At 46.9% G+C, this 24,804-nt stretch overlaps 2 protein-coding genes across 12 annotated transcripts in view; one reads left to right on the top strand and one right to left on the bottom strand.

Moving 5' to 3' along the window:
• CUNH4orf19 (chromosome unknown C4orf19 homolog) overlaps positions 1-7,847 on the top strand; it is an 86,502-nt gene extending 78,655 nt beyond the window's left edge. For all 11 annotated transcript variants that reach the window (XM_057309586.1, XM_057309588.1, XM_057309590.1 and 8 more), the window contains 2 exons: positions 2,594-2,647; positions 3,671-7,847. In XM_057309586.1, coding sequence (XP_057165569.1) covers positions 2,616-2,647; positions 3,671-4,598 — 960 coding nt within the window. In that variant the 5' untranslated portion in view covers positions 2,594-2,615 and the 3' untranslated portion in view covers positions 4,599-7,847. The remainder of the gene's footprint in view (positions 1-2,593; positions 2,648-3,670) is intronic.
• A 10,577-nt stretch (positions 7,848-18,424) lies between these two features.
• Positions 18,425-24,804, bottom strand: part of RELL1 (RELT like 1) — a 60,544-nt gene continuing 54,164 nt past the window's right edge. Inside the window, exon 7 of the mRNA XM_026508715.4 lies at positions 18,425-20,497. The gene's annotated coding sequence lies outside the window, so the exon portion shown is untranslated. The remainder of the gene's footprint in view (positions 20,498-24,804) is intronic.

Below are 24,804 nucleotides of genomic sequence, written 5' to 3' on the forward strand. Positions count from 1 at the left end.
CATGACTTTGAAGAAAAATAGAGATCCTGTGGTTTTCCTAGGGGAGGAGGGGCACCTGAAAGCCGCAGGTGACTTGTAAATTCTAGAGTGGCTCTCCAGCTGGCCTCTTAAATCTCAGCAGCCACTGCATTTCCGTGCCAGCGGCTCATGGGCCCAGGCCGGGGCCGCAGAGGCTGGGGGCTGCGGCCTGGCCAGGCGTCCCCACGGTCGGCCTGGGTTAGCCTCTGAGACCTGAGAACACAAGGTGTGGCTCAAGGCCTGACCCTTCCTCACCTCCTCCCTTCTCTCCTCTCTCTCCCTTCCCTCCTTTCCTGAAAACCTTCCCCTCCTACACCTCTTGAACTCCCCATCCGAAAATTGACCTCCTTGGTATTTTTACGATGATTAATATTTCACGATGGCTTCGATGGCATTATCATGACCCACAGTCTGCCCTCTCTCAAAAACTTCAAAGCCTGGTTTTTCCTTTTTTTTTTTTTTTTTTTTTTTTTTGCCACCTATCCTCCTGACTGATTGTGTTTTTAAACAGAGTCCAAGATAAGTAAAAATACTGCAAGTAGGCAGAAGGGCAGCGTTTTTGAGCAAGGTGGGAGAGGGGGGGAAAGGGGGAGCGGGGCTGGTGGAGGGGAGGAGATGCACGTGGTATTTGTTATCTCTCCTGTTTGTCCAGCTGATTTGTGAATTATTAGCAGAAAATAGGCCTAAGTGGGAGCAGAGACTGGGGACAAAATTCCGGGCTCTGGAAATGGGGTCATTTAATTGAGAGTGCTTTGAAGAAGGAAATGCTTGTACACACAAACTACTGGCCAAGGTCCCGATGATCGCTCCCCCTGAGGAGTTTCTGTGGCACTTGGGGCTTGTATCTGTCCGCTGGTTCCGCAGTTGACAGAAGTATACCATTTGGCCCCTATTCCCGAAAACAAGTATTACTTGGTGTTGTGAATACGTTTGTTCATGTGTGTGTGTTGTGGCAACTAGATTTTATCTCTCTTCAGTGCAAGGTCTTCATCCCCCTTTTTTTTTTAACATGCTGTGTCCAAACAGGTCTGAGTAAGAAGTAGGTGCTTCTTGTGAATACTAACTCATATAATCTCCAGCGACGCCATCGGGTAGACATTATCCCCATTTACAGATGGAATAGCTGAGGCCCAAAGTCGTACAGCCGGTCAGAAGCAGAGCTGGGCTCCGAACCGTATAGTCCACGTAAACCTCCCCGTCTCCAATCTGTGATCATATCTGCAAAGACTTTCTTTTTTTTTTTGGTTGTAAGCAGTAACATTCACAAGTTCCAGAGATTAGGATGAGGGTATCTTTGGGGGGCCATTTTTCAGCCCTCCATGGGAGGTTATTTGTGGATTGTGTAGGGCCGGTAAGATTACCCGTCTATAATCTCTTAAAGAGCACCGGTCATGGGGCGCCTGGCTGGCTCAGTTGAACGGCATGCAACTCTTGATCTCGGGGTCGTGAGTTCGAGCCCCACATTGGGTGTAGAGATTACTAAAAAAATAAACTTTAAAAAACAAAAAAAGAGCACTGGTCATTTTCTGTGTGGGTAAAGGCTTGTGAAGCAGTTGTGAAGGGCATCCTGGGAATTCAGCCATGGCTGAAAGAAGACAGAAGAGGGGCCGGGGAGGCAGCGAAACAGCCCACAGTGAATGATCTCTCCCTGTTCCCAGTGCGCACAGCTTACAGAGACGGAGGGACCGGGGCTGTAGCTTCTGTCATTGGCTTGTCTTTCTAAAGGTTGTAGGTTTTAGAAATGGGAAATGATCGAGAGGTTCCTCCACACCAGCGTTTAGGCTCTTCAGAGGAAAGATCAGAACATGATCAGTTCTACATGGAGGGAAGATTTGAGGCAGAGGGCAAGCATCAGGAAACATGAAACTTGGAAAGGGGCAGGTGGAAGATAAAAGAAGCACAGAGCTGAACCCACCTGCTGCCAGGAGGGCCCCAGGGGCATATCCTGGACCTGTAAGAGCTTAGGACCTTAGCCAGGTGTGGCCCCATCATGGGAAAGGCAGCCCAGGTGCAGTTTAGTCCTGGGTAAAGCTTGGAAGGATGACTGCAGCTGTAACCGCCTTGGGTGTCTACCGTGGAACACACAGGTCAGCCACCCTACCCAGATGTCCTTAAATACTTGAGTAGCTAATCCCCTGGGTGAGGAATCCTCTCTGCTCTCTTACACCTCCCGCTGGGGCACGGTGGCTACACCCTGGTTGGGTTCCCGCGTCCCCAGCACAAAGCGATGAGATAGGAAATGGCACGGATCCTTTTCAATCCTGCCTTTCTCCCCCTAGCATTCTTCAGCCTGTGTTGCCTCCTTTGCCAAATGGAGACGACGCAGGTAACTCCCAGGGTTGGCAAAAGGGCTTGGCACAGAGACCGGAGTCAGGAGATGTTTGAGAACTCTGAATCCACAAATGGGATAAATGATGGGGTTCCGGGAACCATGGCCTCCCCGACGCGCTTGTTATCTTTTTGCCAAAAATTGTGACTCGACAGACTTGGGAGTATCTAGGGAAGAGAAAGCAAACGTAATTCCTATTCACGTGTCATTCACTGTGTTCTCTCCTTTTTTAACTTTCTTTTCCAGATGGTAACAAAAAATAATCCAGATGGGGTGCAGGTGCTGTAAAATGATACAAAGGTAACTTTGAAAAAATGACCTCTGAGTGGAGGAATGTGGGATGACCATGGGGGCCCTTCCAGAGACCATGCGTGGATTTCGTGCATTTATCCAGCTTGGGGCATGGCCAGTGTTGCCAAGAAATTACGACTTTGGAACTGCTTTGATACCATTTAAGAGGACAGGTGGCCTAGATTGTTAAACTTGTTTTGCTCACCGCTCAGAGCACGTTGGGAACGACATCATGCTCTGCGAGCGAATCTGGTTGAGGTTGAATTTCCAATTCCCCAGAGAGCTTCAGTGCAAAGAAAAGCTTGGGTTTCAGAGATGGTGCCTGACATGGCATCGCTGAAGATAAATCACGCCCGTCACGTTCGTGTCTTTAATTTTGTCCAAATTCTATTTCAGAATAGTTTGGATCGCATGAATAGAATTCTACACAAAATAAAGGGGAAAACTTAACCGATTTGCTTCCTTCACAAGTAACACTTTTTATTCTAGTTCTCCGTCTGTAGCTAATGGCTCTATCGTTTATTCACATGTATGTGTGTGTGTAAGTTCCATTCCAGTGTAATCACAATGTGATGGTAGGCTTTATTCAAAAAACATTTATTATGATAAATATTTATTAGAAGTATCATTCATGTCAGTCCAGACTTCATATTTATTGTTTTAACGACTGCACAATATTCCGTTAAGGGGATGTGCTTAACCACCGAGTCCCCTGTTATTGGACATTTGTTTTATTCCCCTGTTGGGTTGTTTTTAAACTCCATGAATCACTTTGTACTTTACTCTGTTCCGTGCTCTCTTGGATCTCTTCTTAGGATCTGTTCCCCGGGGTAAAACACGTTTACACCAACTCTGTCTAATTGGTTTAGACACACGTATAGGCTTAACGGACTAATCACAGAAATTAACAGGAATAGAAGGAGGCAGAGCCTGTAGTAGAAAGTGTTAATGATGGAAGTTAGTGATTCATAAAGGTAGAAATGAATAAAGTGAATGAGTGCTTAGCCTGACCTTCATTCTTGTCACCCCCAGCTATCTCTTTGATCCGGTTCAGGTGCCCTCCCCTGGCTATGTCAACGAGGTGAACAGCTGCAAGGTGGATGAAGGTGACGCGGGTAAACTGAAAGGCAAACAGAGCGGCCAAGTCCTCGTGCACAGAAATGAGCTGCAGAGCGAGGGCCTGAAGAGGACGGCCAGTAGAGGCAGAGCCTGCGAGGGGCAGGAGCCCCACCGGCCTCCTCCAGGACCGCCCCCTCAGGGGGACACCGTGGGGGGACACTGTGTAGGCAAGGCTGGCAGTGCCATCAACGGCATTGGCCCCACCCTCGCCCCCCTGCAGCCCACTGGGGAGCATGGGCCCCACCAGGGTGACAGGGGCTCCTGCATCACTACCGTGAACAGCGTCCCCCCAACTCAACCCTTCCCGGAAGGAGGGGGCCCCAGACAACAGGACAGTGTGCTGCCGGCCTCGCAAGAGACCCAGGTCGTCCGAAATGGGGACTCCAGAGCTACTTCCAGGGCAGAAGGTCCTGCCTTGCAAGTACAAGACGCCTGCCTCCAGATACCGCCCCCAGATTACCCTCCCTTTCGGGGCTCAGCTGTAGACAGAGCTGATCGGGAAGAAAAGGACTGTCTTTCCCAGAGCCAGACTGAGGAGGAGCCCCTGGCGGGAATTGCCCCCGGGGTGGCGGAGCACGGTTTGAATGTGCCCTTCCCCTTGAAGAGAAGCTGGGATTCGTTACATGAGGCCGTGGCCACAGAGGGCGTAAGTGTCCACTTTAAAGAAGAGGGTGCTGCCCAGGCCGCGCCCGTGGTCGATTCGAGAACCGGGTGGGAGGAGGCACCTGGCTCCGCGGGAGAGCCGGGTGGGGACGCTGAGGACGAGGATGCGGCCGTGGCCGAAGCCCTTGCGGCCCTAGAAGCAGCTACCGCTGGAGAAGACGTGGATGAGGCAGAGTAGGGCCCTGAGCGGGTGTCGCGGCGCGCGCGTGGGCTGCACGTGCTCCGTGGACAGAGCTGGCGTCCCGGGCAGCCTCGCAGGTGCTTTACGTCGGCGTCTGTTCTGGTGACCGCGGGGTCCGCGCCAGGCCACTTGTTGTTAAGTGTGGGCAGCACCACTGTGTCGACGGGCTGGCACTCAGGACGCCAGAATAAATCCGAGTGGCAACGTGCGTGTGCCCGCGGCACATGCAGGAATTAAACCGCCTGTTCGTCAACCCTCCGATCTCCCTCCAGACCATCTGGGACAGATGTTCTTGAGAATGCTCAGAAATCCCAGCGCTGAATACCCCCTCCCCCCAAGGGCACAGAACATTCTGTTTGTAAATTCTTTGTCTTGCTTTTGAGAGGCAGACATTGTACCCAACCTGGAAAAGGTAACTACCCTCACTGAAAAGTGCCTAGTGTGTCCCCAGAGCACTGCTTGCCTTCAGGGACAGTCACCCAGGGAACTAATAACTAACCACTTGTTTGACATCGAGTGAAGCTCAGCAGCTTTCAGGATGGAGCAGAAGCCACCAGTAAGCAAATGGTTAGTCATTAGCTGTGATACTAAGACACCTTGACCTTAACTTTTTTACATTATTACTTTTTAATCTCCTTTGGGATTGGGGAGGCCAGCCAAAAGAATTCTGAAAACTGCTTGTGTTGTATTTGAGTTTTAAGTTCGTGAGATTGGGAAGAGCAAAGAGATGGATGTTTCATGCCACTTAATGTCTGATTCTGATTAAAATATAACAATATATGTGTCTGTCTGTCGTAACTCAAAGGTGGTTCTAATTTCCCAGACTGAGTGTCAGTAAGCCTTGATATTTCTTTCCATTTCGAGAGCTGCGCTATGGAGTTACAGGTGAGAAGAACCCAGTCCGTTTGCTGAGAATGGCTTTGGCTGTCTGTCCCTGCCATTCAAACTCAGGACGCCACGTGCTCCGATCTCACCTAAGGATGAGCCGCCGGCCTCTCTGGATGTCAGCCTTCTAATTTATAAAAACAAGAACTGCCATTCTGACATGACTCAGTGGAGAAGTTAGAGGATGGTCCAGTCTCTAGAAAAATACGAACATGGAAGGTGCTCTCGTATGGCATTTCATAACACAGGCTCTGAAATCTGACTGACCTTGGTTTGATTTCCAGCTTTGCCACACGACCTTAGGTAATTTATCCCGTCCCTTAAGTGAGAATGATGGTATGTATTTGTAAGGATTAAATGAGATTATGCAAGTGTTTATCCCAGTGCCTGGGACACAGCAGGCACCCAATAAAATGCTAAGTCTTATCTGTTAAAACAAATCCTTGAAAAATGGTTTTATGTCCTCACAACTGAAAACTCTAATACTGTCAAGTATCTATAATGTCATCACTGCACTTTGGTAATCATTCAAATAAAAACATGATTTCTGAGCTTCCCAGCATCTTTAAGGAGGGCACCCTTACAAATGCTTTACAGACATACTTTACCTGGGTTTGTTTGGTGACATGCCATCTCTACATACAAGGTCACACCAAGCGCTTAAAATACAAACTGTTGTCCTCGCTAAGTGCATTGTAGGTAGATTTGCTATTGTACTTAATACACCGGATGCTTCCTGTTTGAGAGCGATCCCTTCAACAATTTCCCAAAGCGTATCTGTTGGGATTAGGTTCAGCTGCATGTGATAAATGGCTTATATAAAAATAGAGATGTATTTATTTACCTCTTATGTAATAAGTCTGGAGTTAGCCATCCAGGGTGATAGAGTTCCATCCTATCAGCCACCTGTGCTTCTATCATCTTGGCTTCCTTCTCAAGATTACTGTGTATTCCAGTCATTACGTTTGCTTTCCATGCAGAAAAAAGAAGGAGGAGATCTCCCTCCCTCCCTGTTAAGGACCTCCTGAAAGTAAAATTCACCCCTTCCATTTTTACCTCCTTGGTCAACATCTAGTCATGTGGTCACATTTAGATGCAAGAAAGGCTAAGAAAACTTATCTATTTCTGTCTGTCGGGATTTTCCAAATGAGTTCAGTACTCGCTTACTGAGAAGAGGGAGAATAAACATTGGGTCAGGCATCCTGACTTCCCGCTGCTGTCTCTACAACAGAAGGATGAAAGAAGAAAATTCAGACGAAAAGGGGTAAGGTGAGGAATTCATGCAGACAGGTCTGTTTGTCTCGCACAGAAACACCCTTCTGCACTTGGCACGTGTACATAATTTCCCATTTTGAGACCCCTGCGGATGCTTCACCATGATTAACAGTTCTCCTAAGTTTTAAATATTCTTTTTGTGCAAATAACTGCTTCAGAAAAGTTAGCAGATGACCAAGATTTTTCTAGTGTTTTGTTGTGTTTTTTTTTTAAAGCTATCGTGGCGCCTTTTGTCTACACCCATATCCAGGCTCTACCCAAGGATGTCAGAGGATAGAATCTTCAGGTTGAAAAGAAATTCCAGAATTTAGCTTAATCCACCAGGTTGTCTAGCAACTAAGTATCCTGCTCTGTGTGGGGTCTTTATAGTCTGGTGCCACCCCATATCAGAAGAGTGATGATTGGCAATAGTGAACTTTCCAGATATTCTGGACAACTTGAAAGCACGAATGCACTCTGAATGGAAGGCCCTGGCTCTGATGAGGAGGGGATATCCTGCTCTTTCTTTCATGATCTGAGCAAATTGCATCATGTGGCTGTTTACCACATTAGATCTTGATTTCAATTTAAGATTATTTCTATATTGTGTGCGTGTGTGTGCACGCGTGTGTATATGTTTTTTACTGGGGGACGTCGACCTATCATGTAAATAGGCAAGTAAATGTTTTTCTCTGGTTTCCAAGGCAGATAGTAGCAAACTGTTATAACTGTCAGACCAGATCTTTAAAGGCACGAAGAGAATTTGAGGCTGCCCCGCACACGCGCATCTTGTCCGTGCGTAGTGACTGCGGGCCGGCCACTGTCTCTCCCTTCCTGCCTCACTCTGCGTCTGACCCAAAGGACCAGACTCGCTCTTCCTACGTCTTCCGTCAGTGTCTCCAGGCAGAAGGCCCTCGGAGGGATGAAGGAGGCACGGAATCCGAGCATGTGAGCGGGCTTCCTTCGTTTTGTCTCTGTGAAGTCACGGGAATGAGGCCTCCGGTCTTGGACATGAGCTTTATGATGAAAATGTGGGAGTCCTTGCTTTCTGGGTTTTTGATTGTTTGTTTTTAAACTCCAGAGTAAACCTCAGCTATTTTGAAACGCTCTCTTTTGGAACTGGTGATAATTAAACAGAGACAAGCTGACATTTGTTTCTCGTGGTAAACGCTTTCCCTGTTAACGTCTGGGAAAAATAAGTCGCACGTCGACCTAACTAAATCGGTCCGTGCTCCGCGGCAGGAGCTTACAGTAGACGGTTATAAGCCGTCGGGCCTTCAAAGCACCCTCGGCCGCCTGAAGACCGACACTTAGACACCCCTGGTAAACATGCCGATGACCGATGGTTCTCACCTGCCACGTTGAAGCCGTGGCTGCGGTAGACCACTAGCAATGGTTTCCAGCCAAAGCAGCCGTAACGAACCAGTGCCGCTTGCCTCGATCTAGGACAGCGTAGGGCGGGAGCTCAGTACGTGATCTGTCGAGGGGATGAGGAACACTCCCCACGGGAGAGTTAGGACACGTCCTGCCGCTGAGCTTCTGGATGCTAATTGGGAGATTGTCGTGTGTGGTCATCAAGGTATAAATGCAGGGCCGCGGAAGCACAAGTGTCTGTGAATCCGAGAGAAAAGAAATTGCGTTTATTATTCATGCTTTTCAGTCTCCCACTGCCCTGCTCTGTTGGAACAGTGGCGATTTATAGTGGTCCGTGGAAAGGTGGTCAGAGAGTAGAGTTCCAGGAGATGGTGAAGGTTTGGTCTCTAGACTGAGGCCGTGGGACTCTGAGGAGCTTAATCCCCAATTGAGACAAAACGCTCAAGAAAAAGCAGTGTTTGGAACCAAGCAATGGGAAACTTGGCTGACCACATTTTTCACTCATTTTGAACTCAATCTTTAAAATCCTGAGGGAGAAAGAAAGGAAGGATGTGTGTTTGCGAAACGAGACTCAGATGTCCCTCGGGGCTTGGCTCTGCAGCTGTGCATTCTGACCTCTGGGTCTCAGAGGTCATGAGCACGTGGCATGGGCCAAGCACTCACTACACGCACACCCCTGTAATCCGAAGAAATGGGGGTGGAACCAGTCTGTGCCTCTTGCTCACGGTGCAACCTGGAGTTTACATTTCTTATCTTTCCTGACCCTCACTTTCCCCACCTGTAAAATGGGGATCCTTCCTACCTCCCAAGTTGAAAACAGACATTCTCGAATTTCAGGGTGCTTGTTTCCAAACAACAGATTTCTGGGCCTCACCTCCCAGAGATTTGGATTGCAACGGTCTTGGGGGGAACCTGGCATCTGCGTGGTTGATGTGGATAATTCTCCCAGCCACGTGGAGAAACACTGAGACTGTAGGCAAGGAATCGCCACATCTTCCCCAGCTTGCAGTGGTTACCAATAAAAAAAGTGTGTGCCCTCACCCCTAATAGGCGCACACTTACAACTACACGTACTGGGCCTCTCGAACTACTGTCGTATACCCAACAAAGCAATATTAAGACGGGTGAACAATCAAATATCAGAGTTTTAATATTTTCTTCCCATGCCGCTTTGTTCTGTGAAACCTAGGTTGAAAACCACTGACTTAGAAGCTCAGATGAACGATCTATAAAAGCACTTTGTAAACAGACAAAGCTGAAGTGATATCTTTGACAACATATATGCGAGCCTTACACACTCAGAATCCACACTTAGCGGTACACAAGCAAATGTGAAAACGTACACCCCAATACCATTCATCCTCATCCTTTGAGCCTGACTTTTAGGAAACTGCTGTATTTTCTGCTTTTAGACACTTTGGAGTAGTTAATATAAAACTGGAGTAAAATAGGACCTAGAGGCTAGAAGGTAAACAGAATTTTACCCATCTCCCTTAACAAAGCGGCACATTCCCAGCCAATCTGAGCAAGACAGATGGGGGACAGGCCAATCAGAATGGGTAGTAAGGAGGGCACGTATTGCATGGTGCACTGGGTGTTATACGCAGCTAATGAATCATCAAACTTTACATCGGAAACCGGGGATGACTGTATGGTGACTAACATAATATAATAAAAAAAATTAAAAAGAAAAAAAGAATATTTGTTTAGTCGGGATCTCACTATTTTGAAAGCAAAACCATAACATTTTCTCTTGCTATCAGTCACCAACTTTTAAAAAAAATCACAAAAATAATTTCATTTCCAGATCTTACTCATCCTTTTCCATTCTCCAGAATAGTCATAAAGCTATGGAGAATGGTGCGTGTAAATGTTGGTACTCATATAAAAAAAGACAATTTCACAGGTCAAAAAGGGTTAGTATTCTCTTCCCATTAACGAACATACTTTCCCGGTCTTAAGTATTGACGCTTAGAAAGGAATCAAAAGTTTTAAATTACCCATTTATAAAGCCGTAAGGCTCTCCGATTTTCATGACATCAGCCATTAGCCAGGACACAAGCCAAGGACTGTTACAGTATTTAAAATTTTCTAGAGAATAAATTCCTAACCAGAAAAATTTATCAGCAAAGACACCATTTCAAAATAATTTGCCAAATAATACAATTATTGATACAGAAATCTTATTCAGTATAATTTATGGGAGCCATCAAGTTATGGGTTAAGGTTTCTTATAGGTGCAAATATAACTTAACTTTTTTTCAAAACGACCATTTGTTACGCATTTCATACAGTCTAAGTTGTGCATGTATCATCTCATTTAAGTCCTACCACGTCCCCATGAGTTGGAGGTATGATTATCCCCATTTCACAGATGAGGAAATGGAGGCTCAAAAAGCTATATAATTCATCCATGGTCACCCAGATTGAATAACCAACTGGTCCTAGTACAGACTACAGAACACAGCCTCCTCGTGAAGACAGGCATGTTGCCATCAAACAAAAAACTGGCTGAATCAAAATGTGAAATTTCTAAGAAAAGAAAGCCTTTGGTCTCCGTTATTCCAAGGAGCACATCAGTCACGGCAAAAAAGTGAATCTGAGATCTGAAAGGTGAGGGAACGTTACTTTGTTTTTTAAGATTTTATTTATTCATTTGATAGAGAGAGAGACAGCCAGAGAGAGAGGGAACACAAGCAGGGGGAGTGGGAGAGGAAGAAGCAGGCTCCAGCAGAGCAGGGAGCCCGATGCGGGGCTCAATCCCAGGACCCCGGGATCACGCCCTGAGCCGAAGGCAGACGCTTAACGACTGAGCCACCCAAACACCCCTGAGGGAAATTTGAAACAAAATGGTGGAGTGAAAGACAACTCAATTTTGGAAAACTAAAATTATGTGTACTGTCAATTGCGAAAGAAAGTTTATTTTCTGGTTCTGAGGAAGATTTTTTTTTTTTTATGTTATGTTAGTGACCACACAGTACATCCTTAGTTTTTGATGTAGTGTTCCATGATTCGTTGTTTGCATATGACGCCCAGTGCTCCATGCAACACGTGCCCTCCTTACTACCCATCACCAGTCTATCCCAATCCCCCAACCCCCTCCCCTCTGAAGCCCTCAGTTTGTTTCCCAGAGTCCATAATCTCTCGTGGTTCATTCCCCCTTCTGTTTACCCCCCCTTCATTCTTCCCTTCCTTCTCCTACCGATCTCCCTGCTATTTCTTATGTTCCATAAATGAGTGAAACCATATGATAGTTGTCTTTCTCTGCTTGACTTATTTCACTTAGCATAATCTCCTCCAGTCCTGTTCTGAAGAAGATTTTAACAAAGCATTGAAAAATTAGTCAAGCCCTCTATCTATAAAGTCTCTAAGACTGTCTCTTATCAATGATACTTATGTTTTTAAACGATCATAGGACCATAAATTTCTTACCCTACAAAGTCTGAGGTGGACCCATGGCCATACCTGTTGCTTGTCACAGGAACAGCCGGTACGATGTATGTCTTTCCTCAGTTTGGCTTCGGGACAGTGGAAGTGACGGCTCTGCCTCCCCCTGGGCTATCATGAGACCTACGTGAGAAAAAGTGTTTCACGCCTACCCAGCACTAGATAAATACTAAAAGTTCAATGTGATTTTACTACCCACTGAATGTCATCTCCCACCGGACCACCTTTTCTTTATGAGTAACACTCAACACTAAAATTCCTGAACCACTTTTTTTTAAGATTTTATTATTTTTTTAAGTGGTCTTTATACCCAACGTGGAGCTTGAACTTATAGCCCCGACATCAAGAGTAGAGTTGTGTGCTCTACCGCCTCAGCCAGGAAGCTGCCCCACCCCTTCTAATAATTTTAAATAATTTCCAAACTGAGTAAATCTTTTTCTGCCTACGTCATCAACAATCATCTCAAAAACGCATCTTGGGGGCACTTCAAATTTAGTATATTTTTTACTCTTACAATTATTCTTTATTTTCATTATTTTCCTCATTGTTAGGACACAGTAATTTATGCTTCATTACAAATGTAAGTCATACTGTGTTTGAGGCGAATCGTCATGGCATGAAAACTGACCTATTTCTTTTATCTTTCATTGCCCCAAGTAAGTTTTTATAAAATAAGAAGCACTGAAGGTAAGACAGACCCCGTGGGAGTTCAATACGGAAGGTTTGTTATTTGAGGATTTGTTTGGTTTGGTTTTTGTTTGATTTGGTCAACATTAAGATATTCATTTGTGATAAGCAAACCCATAAATTTTATGATTTGGGTATCGTGTTATGATTCCAAGAACATTTTTCAAAAGATTTATTTATTTATTTATTTGAGAGAGAGCGCGAGAGCACAGGGGCGAGGAGCAGAGGGAAGGTGAGAGAAAGAAACTCAAGGCGACTCCACACTGAGCACGGAGCCCCGCTGGGGCTCGATCCCATGACCCATGCGAAATGGTGAACTGGGCCAAAATCAAGAGCCAGAGCCTTAACCAACGGCACCACCCAGGCGCCCCAATTCTAAAAACATTTTAACCTATAATTCCTCAGCTAGATTTAGTTGTAAAGAAGAAGAAATCAAGTTCTTTTTTTTTAAAGATTTTTTTTTTTTTGAGAGAGAGCGCGTGTGCACACGCACACATGCAAGCAGGAGGCGGGGCAGAGGGAGGAAGGCGAAGGAGAGCAGCAGACTCCCGCTTGAGCGTGGAGCCCAGTGTAGGGCAGATCCCACCACCCCAAGGTCAAGACCTGAGCCCAAACCAAGAGCCGGATGCTTAACCAACTGAGCCACCCAGGCGCCCCGAAATCAAGTTTTTTCAAACTCACTGAGATTACTAGGTTCATGTCTTATCATGGGAGCGATAAGATTAAATGGCAGCCTGAATAAACACAGAGAGAACAATTATCTTGTTCTTGTCCTTATCTTGTACATCTGTGGCCTTTCAGTATCAAGGCAAAGAGAGAGTATTTAACTTAAGGTATCTAACCTGGGGCCGAGAGGATGTTGGGACTGGTAGATACCATAGCTCCCCTCTTCTACCCAGGTCCTCCTACCCCCCAAACCCCCCTCCCCTCCCCGAGCTCATCTCCAAATGCTAAGTAAAGTGAATATGGCAGAAACATCAAGAACCGACTCTCAAATGGCCTCTTGCCTCATTCTATGAGCTATTTCATGGAAAAGGATCTCAACTTGGCACGTCTGAGGCAGCTCACTGAGTCCACGCTGGCCGTGCCTGGCCCTGGGCTAAGTGTGTGACACCCGCATGCTCATATAACCCTCACGACCACCCTAAAAGGCTCACTCTCTTCCCTCCAGAGGGAGAAGATTGAAGTCCCAGGAATGTAAGGTCACGGATGGCCAGAGGCACCCAAAGGCCAAATCTGAACCCTTCTGGGAGGTTATCCTAAAGCAATAAAGGGGAGAGGGTGGCAAGGGCATTTCAGAGCAGACGCCACCGCCGCTGGCCTCGGATCCAAGCAGCTCTGGGAAATCCCAGCGGGGGCGGATGCCAGGACCTCCCTACCCACGTGGCTCTGCAGCTCCTCTTGTATCTATTCTGTGAATACGTGCATTAGTCCCGGGGTTTGGTTGTCGCTGTTGCTGCGCTGGGAACTCAACCCACACGAGGTAAGACAAAAGAGGAGTGTCCTTGGAATGTTCATGAAACTCAGAAGGGCCGCCGGTGCTCAGGGACCACGGAGTCTGGGGCTTGAAAGCGACCACGACTGCCTCTCTTACCCCCGCATGTGTGAACGTGGCAACCGCTGGGAAGTCTCTTCCTTTCCTCAAGCATTTCCACACAGCAGGGAACGTGGCCTCCACTGGCCTCCAGCCTCAGCCACTTCCTCCAGCGGCAGCTGGCACACATCCCCAAGGGGCTGCATTTGGCCGGGTCACGGAGGGTGTCCCGTGCCCACTTCGGGCCAGCCCGGCTGCCGTCAGGGGAGCCGGGCACACGACTGGGGTCTAAGAGGGAGGCGAAGAATTCTCCAAAGGAGGAGACATCATTCGCAGAAGGGAGAGGTGCTGGGCCGACCGAGCCCCAGCTGCCTCTGCACACGCTGCCTCTTCATCCTCAGATCCCCCCCCACCCCCGCCCCGGGCTTCTGCCTCCCAAACCCTGGACCCTTCCCCATCCTGTGGCTCTTCTGGGAGGTGTTGAACTCTAACTGTGGTTCACCGGCAGAGCAACACACTTACTGGCTCAGCTCCACTCTTGGACCAAGCTGTGGGTCGGGCCGCTTCACAGGCCACGTTGGTCAGCTGTGGTGGGACGGGCGCACACAGACCCTTTGCCAAGTCACCCTGTGTGGCCGCTTACAGCGGCAGCGCCCTGGGTCCCGGAGGACACGCAGACCACAGCAGGCACCATGACTTGCGTGCTTTCTCTACCCCTTTCATTGCCCTGTGAGGGGTCATTTTATAGATGAGGACATTGCAGCTCAGAAAGGTTAGGTAATTTTCCCAATATCACACAGCACTGAGTGGTGGAGCCGGGATTCAAACTCAAGAGGAAAGCCTGGGCTACTTCTCCATGACCACACTGCTTCAGGTCACACCACTTCCATGGTGTGGGGCACGGGGTTTCCTCCAGACTGGAACTTGGTCGCTCCCACCAACACACAAGCGAACACTTGCAGGGACCTGAACTCCCGGGTACAAAACTGGTTTCTGATGAGAAAGAAATTAAGACAAATTGACAGAGTCAGGAAATGGGTGAGGAAAAACCCAAACTTGCATTTTTATTCCCATAAAATAGCTAATGATAGTCTTTCATTTTTAAAGGTTGACTTTTGTTTATTTATTCATTCAGCAAATAATCATGAATGCCTTCTGCGCGCCAGGCCCTGAGAAAATGACCGACGGGGGACCTTAGAAACCCTGCTCCCTGCAGTTCTCCCAGTTGGCCAGCAGAGGGGGCGAGTGCTGGCTCTGTGCAAGGCAGAAAAACAGCAGGTCCGGACGCCCGCTGATCCCTGAATGCCAAAGTCCCAGGGGTCCTTACAGGTCTTTGGAGTGACGATTAGGGGCCCCCAGGAAGATCTAAGACCAGTCCTGAAGAACGGGTCTGGGAAGATGAGGAATGTGCAAAGGAAGCCCTGGGTAGAACAATCTATTCCACAGAGGGTCAGAGGATCCAGAAACGGGCAAGGACCTCGGGTGCAAAACAGTCCCCTTTGATCACAGCCAAGCCCTCCGTGACCAGGACTGAATCATGGGACCCTGCTTCCTAGCCTCTAATGTTCTGCTGTCCTCAATGGGAGAGAAGGAAGGGTTCCTCGCCTTTTTGTCAAACCAGGTTAGGGTGGAAGATGCTGGAGATACCAAGGATGCTGTGAGGACGTGCAGGAGCGCACGAGGCCATGGCCGGTCGGCAAATTCACTCGGGACCTGTGGGTGCCGGGAGAGAGCTGAGCTAATTGTTCAAGCTGACATTGCAAGGTTGGGGCTCTGCCTTCACATGGAACCAAACGGCCGCAGGCACCACACGTCCAATGGCTCCTTGCTCCCCTAAAAGCCGAGAGAGGCATGAAAGCCCAGGGACTCAGCCCACCCACTCTGCAGGGCCCTTGTGCTGGAGGATCAAAGGCCGCCCAATTAGGGGCGCCTGGGTGGCTCGGTCAGTTAAGCCTGTGACTCCTGATTTCGGCTTGGGTCATGGCCTCAGGGGTGTGGATTCAAGTCCTGCGCCAGGCTCCCCGCTCAGCACAGAGTCTGCTTCGGATTCTCTCTCTCATTCTGCCCCTCTCCCCACCATGTGCTCTCTCTCTCTCTGTCAAATAAATTTAATAAAACAAAGGCTGACCAGTTAAGAACAAACCCCATCACCCCAAGTGACCCCTTCTGACTATAAAATGAGGAATTTGGAGGGAATTTCTAACATTCTCCCTAGTGCATACATTCTGAACTTCTCAGTTTTCACAAACTGAAATTATAAAGGCAGCTTTTCCACTTCCTTAACATAAGCCATCATTGATCATCTTGTTTTCAAGGCCACAACAACAGAATCCCACGAAAATCCAAAAGCCAAATCCAAGGAGGCACCAGAGTGAACTTGGCTGTGTACAAATTTTAGAAATTCTAACCAGGACGTAAAGGAAAGATGGCATGCCGACGATGACAAATGACTCTGTTCAAACCAAATCACATCACCACGCTGAGGGGTGGGGAACCAGGGAGCTGGCCTACGTCCCGGGCGCACAGGGTTCGCTGCTACCGCAAGGCGGGGAAACTGGATGAACTGTACGCAGACACTACGCTCTAGCTGGTACATGTGTTTCTCCCAGGGCTCTGTATTCAAACGACTTTATACGTGTGCTAGGATGGAACTACGTAAAAAGATTTTAGACGGTAAGAGCCAGGTTTTCTCCCTGTAGGAGAAAAATTATAAACGAGGAAAGCAGGAAGTTTGGAATGAGCTAGACTCCTGTCAGAGTACCAGTCCCAGCTTGCACTTGTTCTACAGACAGAGAACGAAACCGAAGTGTGTGTGCACACACGGGCCAGTAGTGGGTGGGTGTGCATGTGTGTGTATGTGTATATACACATGGAAGCCTAGAAGCGGTGATGCCCCTGCTTCCATGAGCAGTCCTGAACTTCTTTTTCTTTTTTTTTTTTTAAGATTTTATTTTATTTGACAGAGAGAGAGGCAGCGAGAGAGGGAACACAAGCAGGGGGAGTGGGAGAGGAAGAAGCAGGCTCCCAGCGGAGGAGCCCAGCGCGGGGCTCGATCCCAGGACCGTGAGACCACACCCTGGGCCAAAGGCAGACGCTTATCGACTGAGCCACCCAGGCGCCCCCTGAACTTTACTTCTAAACCCAATTCTACAGTAAAAAGGAATCAGGGCTCCTTGGTTCGTGGTCAGTCCTAGGGCTGAGGTGAGGAAAATACAAGATGACAAGATGAGCCTGGAGCATCTCGAGTTCCACGAAGTGAGAATGAGCTGAAGGGTAAAAGAAAAAGGAAGGGATGGAGAGAGAAGGAGGGGAGAAGGGAGGGACGGAAGGAGAATAAAGAGCATGGAGCTCTATCCAAAGGACACAGCAGGAGCCCCTCCCACAGTCATAGTTGTGGCCGGCAAGATCCACAGTGGATGGTGGTGTGGGTTCAGTTGTGTTCCCTAGAAAGAGGTATTGAAGTCCTGACTCCTGGTTCCTGGGAATGGGATCTTATTTGAAATTGGGGTCTGGGCAAATGTAATGAAGTTAAAATGAAGCATACTGGATGCGATGGGCCCTAAATCCAGCGACTGGCATCCCCAGGGGAAGAGCAGACAAAGGCACACACACGTGGAAAGACAGGGGCAGACTTGGGAGTGGAGTGGCCACAAGGCAAGGGACGCAAGGCTGGCCAGCAGCCGCCAGCAGCTCGGCGAGAGGCACGAACACATTCGCTCTCAGGGACTTCAGTTGGAATCAAGCCTGCGGACACCTCGGACGCAGCCTCCCGGCCTTTACTAAACTGTGAAAGAAGACATTTCTGCGGTTGCTGGTAATTTGTTACACAAGGCCTAAGAAACGAATACAGATGGTAAAATTAATAGGTGAAAGCTTAAGTGGAAACAGGATACTTGCCTAATCCCAGAGGATCTCCTCTCAACATTAACTGCAAAAGGAAAGACCCAAGTGAAAGCTGGTGGCCACGGCCTTGACCAAACGATCAAGGCTATCACCACTGGTGACAGGTATGGACATCACGTTTCCCTGCTGTGATGCAGTGGGAAGGGCACGTCACCTCGGCGGATGCTTTCCATAACAAATCCCCCAATGAATCGGGGGAAGTAGCTGGCAGACTGAAGTTGAAGGGCATTCTACAAAGTTACAGCAGGGCACACTGTAAATCATGGCATCATGAACCCCAAGAAAAAGAGGAGGGACCATCACAGCTAACTGCAATGGGCGATCCTAGGGCATGATCAGAACAACTAGTGGGATCCGAACAAAGAGGCGGCTTAGTTAGTACTATCGTACCGGCGGTTCGAGTCTTCGTTTTCATCATTGGTCTGTGGTGATGCGAGATGTTAACGCGAAGGGAACGGGGGTGTAGGGCACAAAAAACCCTTTGTACCGATTCTGCAATCTTCTGCACGAAGTGGGCTCTGAATTTTAAAAATAATTATCAGGTGGTAGGGAGTGGGGTTACTGGGTAGGGGAAGGGGGGACTGACATCCCGTGGGGGGAGTCCGCCAAATCATCCCTGGTCGACTCAGACCTCAGAAACGAGGCACGGTAACCTAAGTCTCAATATGAATCGTACCACCACAATCGCATTTTCAGTCGACCAGGCACTGACAAGGTGAACCATTCAAAAAACAGCACAACGTGTTTAACATTTTTATTTTTAACTCTGCTTTGGTAGTACAAAAGTCGTAAAAGTACAAACCAGACAGTTAAAAATACATTTGACACTCAAAATGGTGAAAAATTTCCTTTACAAATTTTTACATCAAGGTGGTAGCCAACCCACTTGGTATACCAGAAGTCAGCCCATCGTTAGTGTTTTGTATAGTAAGTTTGCTGTGGACCCCAGTCCTTCCACAGAAGGAAGAAAAACACAAGCCCTGTAAACATCAGTTGCTTTGGGAACACTTAAGAACTCTTATTAGTAAAAAGCTTATGTGTTAAAATATTGAATGCTTAACTTTTGGCATGTTTGGAAGCCAGCCAGACAAAAACTGCTCAAGTATTAGAAAATATTTAAAACGTACTCTTGGTATAAACACAATTTTAAATATTTTTGAGTATTCTCTTGCCTGTTGTATTGCTATAAAAAAAAGTGCTCTGACCTGAATAAAATTAAAAAATAATTAAAGCTGAAGAATATCTTACGTTTTGTCCCTCACCATTTGAGGGCGTTATATTTTTCAAGCCAAAAATGATGTTGTTTTTTTTAACTAAAGCTATTGGTCTAGACTGCACATGTAGTATTTACACTAATACGCACCCCCAGAAGTCTTCTGCTCCTTTCCGGACGCCAGTGGAATTTCTCTCCATGCCGACTGCCCCTAGTCCGCTATGTAGATACAGGGACACATACACAGCTCTTATCAGTTATCAGAAAAAATTCACATGAAATTGGACCTACCATTCATTTTCAAAGGTTGGAAATTTGTAGTTTGATGCCAGAAACAGAATGGAATGAGTAAATTTACAGTAATACCTTAAATGACATTTTTATGGAAATCCTCGGTAGGGGTGAAATGAGAAAGATGCTCTTTCTCTCTGAGAGAACAGAAGTGCCCCGGGCACCATACCAACCACACCAACACTGACCCGGGGGCAGGGGTTGGAAACCCACCTGTAAGTGGGGGCTCCCAGCCCCCCACCCACAACGGTCAGAGAGGCGCTAACTATCTCCCCCTCTGGTTCTCATGGGGGTTCGTACACTGTATAGCTAAACATATAAATACCTAAAAGTGGGGTTTTCCAGGCTCCAGAGGAAACGTAACCCTCAAGAATCATTTCAATTACGAACCTCGGTTGCAAGATGAGAAATAGGAAGTGTCGAAGGAAAACAGGCCAGAGGACGGTACGGGCCCATTTTACAGGGGAAGTTGGGTGTGTTTGTTTTCTTTTGGCCTTGGGTCGTCAAAACATGCATTTTGTTGTTTAGTTTTTAGTCACTTGAAACTATTGTCCCCCTTTATTCAATGGACTAAGTAAGAATTGCTTAGTGCAAGTTTAAAAAAATATATATATTCTCAATATTTTATCAGCGACCTAGGAGTGGCACGGTGGTGGTGAATTAATGTTGACTTCTTGGTCCAAGATGCAAAGTCTGGCAGCCGGTTCCATCTGACTCCATGACCTCCTGGGGGGCTGATTTCTCAGGGCTAGACCAGACTATCTGCAGGGACCTTTCACCACGGAAGCTTCATCTTTATCTTCTGTAACAGTTAAAGTGCAAGAGGATCTTCTTGCAACGAGTTGCAAAATGAGACCTACGGGTTGGGAGAACAGAGGCACGTGCACCCAGATGTGTGTGCGTGTGTGCGCACTCCCACACACTAACACATCAACACCCCCTAGCATCAGCTTGGACCGCACACAAATAGTTCCCCTGCACAGAGTGATCATGCTGGAAAAATTGCAAGGTGTACCAAGGCCAGGGATGGGGCATTGGGAGGTATGGTGGTTGGGGAAAATTGAAAAAAATGAGCTCTTTTCTTCACTGGAAATGTAATAAATTTTCCATTAGACTTTTTAACCCAAAACTTGTTTCCAAGCAAACTGAATTCTGTATCCAGCATAGCACAAATATTCCCTTTTAGCTTTTATCCCCATGTCTGCGGGCCCCTCAATAGAAACTGTATAAAAATTTTTAAAAACTCCTCAGGCAACATCTTATCTTGTAAGTCTTCAGTGTCTTAGAACTCTTCAAATCAAGTCACCCCTGCAAGAGAAAACACAAAGGTAAAGCTTTCCAGAAGGTAAACATCGTATCACATATTAACCTGCGTGGGTAGTTAAAAACACAGAGGAATTGCCATCCATCCTCACCCCACCTCACCCCACCCCACTGTGTTCCATCCCCAGCACACATCTCTTCTAGAATTTAGTCTGAAGAAATGTAAGTCCCACAATTTCAAAAGGACCTCATTATCAAAGTTTTATAAACCGAGAAAGAAGAAAATTTGAGAGCCACGGTGGACTAAGGGTATCTGTCCAATTCCACAGGAGTTTCTAAAGTGACGGACTAGCTGAGCATTCTCCCCTGAGTCACGTAACCCTTCTTCGCGGGAACGTGTTCTTTAACTCCTCGGCCACATTCTGCCAAGGAAGGAGCGGTAGGGAAAACATGCTCAGGCACAATGGAAGTTCTATGCGTCAGATAAGGTGTCTTTCCCAAGCCACACCAGACAGAGTTAACGCGGGTCTCTACGGTGCGCACGAGGCATCTCGGCTGGGATCTCAGGGGCGAACAGGAGCGCGGTGACCAGATGGCCCATCTCCCATCTCCGGTGTTCCTTGTAACTTGAGGGCGGGGTTGTGTTTTTCAGTTCTAACAGCCGGCCCCCTTCATTGCCTACATTCTCATCACAAAGGGAGCCCCCTGGTATACTCCAAAAACAGTTTTTTTATTTTCCAAAGCTGTTTTCAATTGTTGTTTTTACGAATGTCTCATCTAAGGGACAGACAGCTGTGTCCCCGTGTGCGGTCCTATTTTGAAGATGGTGATAACTCAAGGCAGGACTGAGATTCTAGCACTGCCTGTGTGTGGAAGCATACACACCATGCAGGCCGCCCTGCACCAAGTTAAGGAACGAAGCATTTTCCCGTCTGCCGACAAACGCTAAACAAAACCGCATGAAGCCAACTTGCAGGAATAGAAGAGAAAAAGTCAAGAGAGATATCTTGATTTACATGTTACTTTGTATTTATTTTACAGCTCCTTCTTCAAGATCTAGAGTGTAACAGTATTCATATTATCCTTTTCTGTCATTCCATCATTTGGAATATTCATCATAGTTATGAGACAGAGACAGAGAGGGAAGAGAGAGAAAGAGAGAGAGATTGCCCAAACTAAAAAGTTTGGGTAAAGGATCCTTATCCCCTTCGCTAAAAAGGAAATAAAACACTGTCCCCTAAAACAGCAGGCATGGAGTTTTTAATTATGAATGGAGACAATAATTCTCTGCCCGCCTTGCTACCGCCCAGCGTGGCCGAAGCTCAGATTTGTACTGCAAAGCGGAACAGAAGCAAGTCTGGGAATACTTTCATTTGAGAGTGGATGAGGATGAAAGATGCCACCAGGGGGAAAAGGGAGAAAAGCCAGAGGTGGAGAAATAGAAAAATAGTCCTGAAAGACAGAACAGTAAAAAAAAAAATGAGGAGTGAATTTTCAAAGCCAAACTTCAAACTAGGCCATTATCTACACAACAGGTGTTCAACTATTTTTATATCTCCTCCTTTTATCATCTGCTCCCTTAGACCTAGACTTTTTTGCATCAAGGAAAATAGGAAGGTCAAGGTCGAGGAATGTCAGGCCTAGAATGTCATGTTCCATCACAGTCAGAGTTTTTGATCCAATGGAGGAGAACTTCCCATTTAGAGTTCTTTGCGCAGATTTAACAGACTTTAAAGAGCGGGCAAGACGGAGGGCTGGGCTAAGGAAGGATCTGGAGCCGGACGCCGGGATTCTAATCCAGACCCCCATGACTAGCTGAAGAACTCTGGTGCGCTCTGGAGCGTTTCCTCAAAGGGTGTTGGTTTCACAAAAGATGACCTACAGACAATGTTTCACCCAGGGCCAGCAGTCAGTGTGCTTCCAAAGCCGGGCCATGCGACCGCTACCGCCCTCCAACCGCCCTAAACGCTCACGCTGGCTTCAACAGCTGCCTTCTGTGGCCGATTAAAACTGCACTGGGCGCAGTCTGCGAGAGGAAGTGAAAAATACAAATTGCTGCTTCACGTCCTCACCCTTAACACTAGACACTAAACAGAAAACAGAAAGTTAACCTTTCTAAAACCCCAGCATCGAGGTGCGGCTCTGGGCTCTCCCTCTTCAAAAACACGTGCTTATCAAAAGGCAGCACTTTACCAGCTTAGCTGCTCTCCATTTCCAGGGAAACACCTCTTTTATCAGAATGACAATCTAGGGGAAAGAAGACACCACATACTCTGTGGCTCTCAAACTTCCAGCTGTGACCTTACAGCTGGGGCGGGGTTCACAGGTGCATTTCCGCATTGTTAAATTTCTCCTCATTGCATCCGACAGTTGTGAATATATCCATACTGATAAACAAACACATACTTTTAAATGGTATTTCTTTAACACAGCACATTAATATTAACGGGTGCCTTCCTTAAGGTCTTACAGCAATCAGAAACCACGTGTGGGCTGGCGTAAAAGCCAGGGGGGAGGGCAGCAGCAGTGGGTGGACTGGGAGAACATTCTCCACCCACCCATCGTTCTCAGTTCCCATCACCAAGGGAGCTACCATATTGAACAAGTCAGACCCTTTCCTCTCTGGGGAAATACGGTGATTACGGTCTTACCTGTGAGTGCTCAAGCTGGAAGAAATTAAACAAAACTTCCTTACATTTAAAAGATGATTCAGAAATTCCCAGTGTGACTGTTTCCCTCATAAAATGAGACTGATGTAGAGAAATTAAGAACCTCAAAAAAGGTTTATCTGGAAAGAAGGAAGAGGTCATTCTAATTATACAGATAAAGCCATAATGCCATGATTAGATTATGGTTCCACAGAAGCCACAATACAATGTATCTTTGATGAGGACACATATGTGCCTTGTTAAAAAGAATTCTCCAGAAAAAACTATCTGGTCCCTTTAAAAAATTGAAACATGTATTAAAAAGCTAGACTCCTGAGCAGATTAATAGACATTGGACACTAAGACCTCCAAGGACAAGGTGTCAAGGAAGGAAAACACCCTCTGATTAATAATAACAGTAGCTGACATTTACAGAGTGTTTCTATGTGCCAGGCGCTGCCACGCTTAGCACACCAGATTTGTGAACTCAATCTTTCCAATGACTCTATGAGTCAAGGACGATTCCCATTTTCATAGGAAGAAACTGAGGCTTCCAGCCTCAATCACTTGGCCGAGACCACACACTTAGTAACGGCGAAGCAGCAAGTCCGCAGCCCGCAGTCGGACCTGGAAACCCACCCACTCATCCCCAAACCACACCAGCGCACTGGTCACCACGGAGAGGTCCACAGCATCACTGAAATCTTCTGGTTTCTTCGCTTTCCTGTCCCCCACCTGTGTGGGGGCAACAGAAGAGAAATGCAGAAATAGAAACCCTGGCAAGGCCACTCCCTAGGGAGGTCATCTTTGCGGCTACACAGGAACAGAGAAATGATGCTGAAAACCTATATTCTACAAAGGATCGGGCCGTGAGAAGATCCAAAGTGCACCTTGAATGACATGGCACGACACTGGATAGATACAAGGCTACAGTGTCACATAGCTGGATTAAGAATTTGCTAGAACACATTTAAAGGAAATAGATGGGGAAAGTTGTTCACAGAAACAAGAGTGAAGAGTAGGACAGTAATATTCCTACTCAAAGGCCTAGAGCACCACGTATGTGATCTTTCACCAGTAATCTGTGATCCTTCGAGACTCGAACTTCTTAGTTAAAGGATTATCTTCTGCCAGGCTCTAACTCAACGTTCTGTGGTCATGGGCTTGCAGGTTCCAGCTGCTGAAAATGTGCAGACGGTGCTGTCTCATAGGGTGGCATCTTGGCAGGTGTAGATTAATGGGAAGATACCAGAAGGTACTTGGTGTTTTGTAGTCCTTTAAATCTTGCTCTGATCTAAATCATGCATTAAATTTTATGAATTAATATTAATGCCTTCCTATTTTAATAAAGACTCCATGTTTATTAGAAAGATAATCTAGGCTGATCGATAGACTCCTGCCAATCTAGCTGAGAAGCAACTCAAATGCTATGAAAACTGCCAATTCTCCGGCCTGCACCCTCAACCTACTAATCAGAACTGATGGGATTGGGGCTCAGGACGCTGCTTTCTTACAGGATGTCTTTATGCATATATAAGGGTTTAAGGCACGAGATAAAACTCAGTACTGTTTGTCAACTGATAATAACCGCAAGAATTAAATTCACCTCCAAAGGGCAAAACACAACACTACAAAGTCAGCTGAGGTCAAAAACTATATGAAAGAAACAGAGGAGGAAAGAGACGTGACAGAAACATTTAAAGA

The sequence above is a fragment of the Ursus arctos genome, unplaced genomic scaffold (genome assembly GCF_023065955.2).
Source record: "Ursus arctos isolate Adak ecotype North America unplaced genomic scaffold, UrsArc2.0 scaffold_9, whole genome shotgun sequence".
In the NCBI taxonomy this organism is placed as follows: Eukaryota; Metazoa; Chordata; class Mammalia; order Carnivora; family Ursidae; genus Ursus; species Ursus arctos.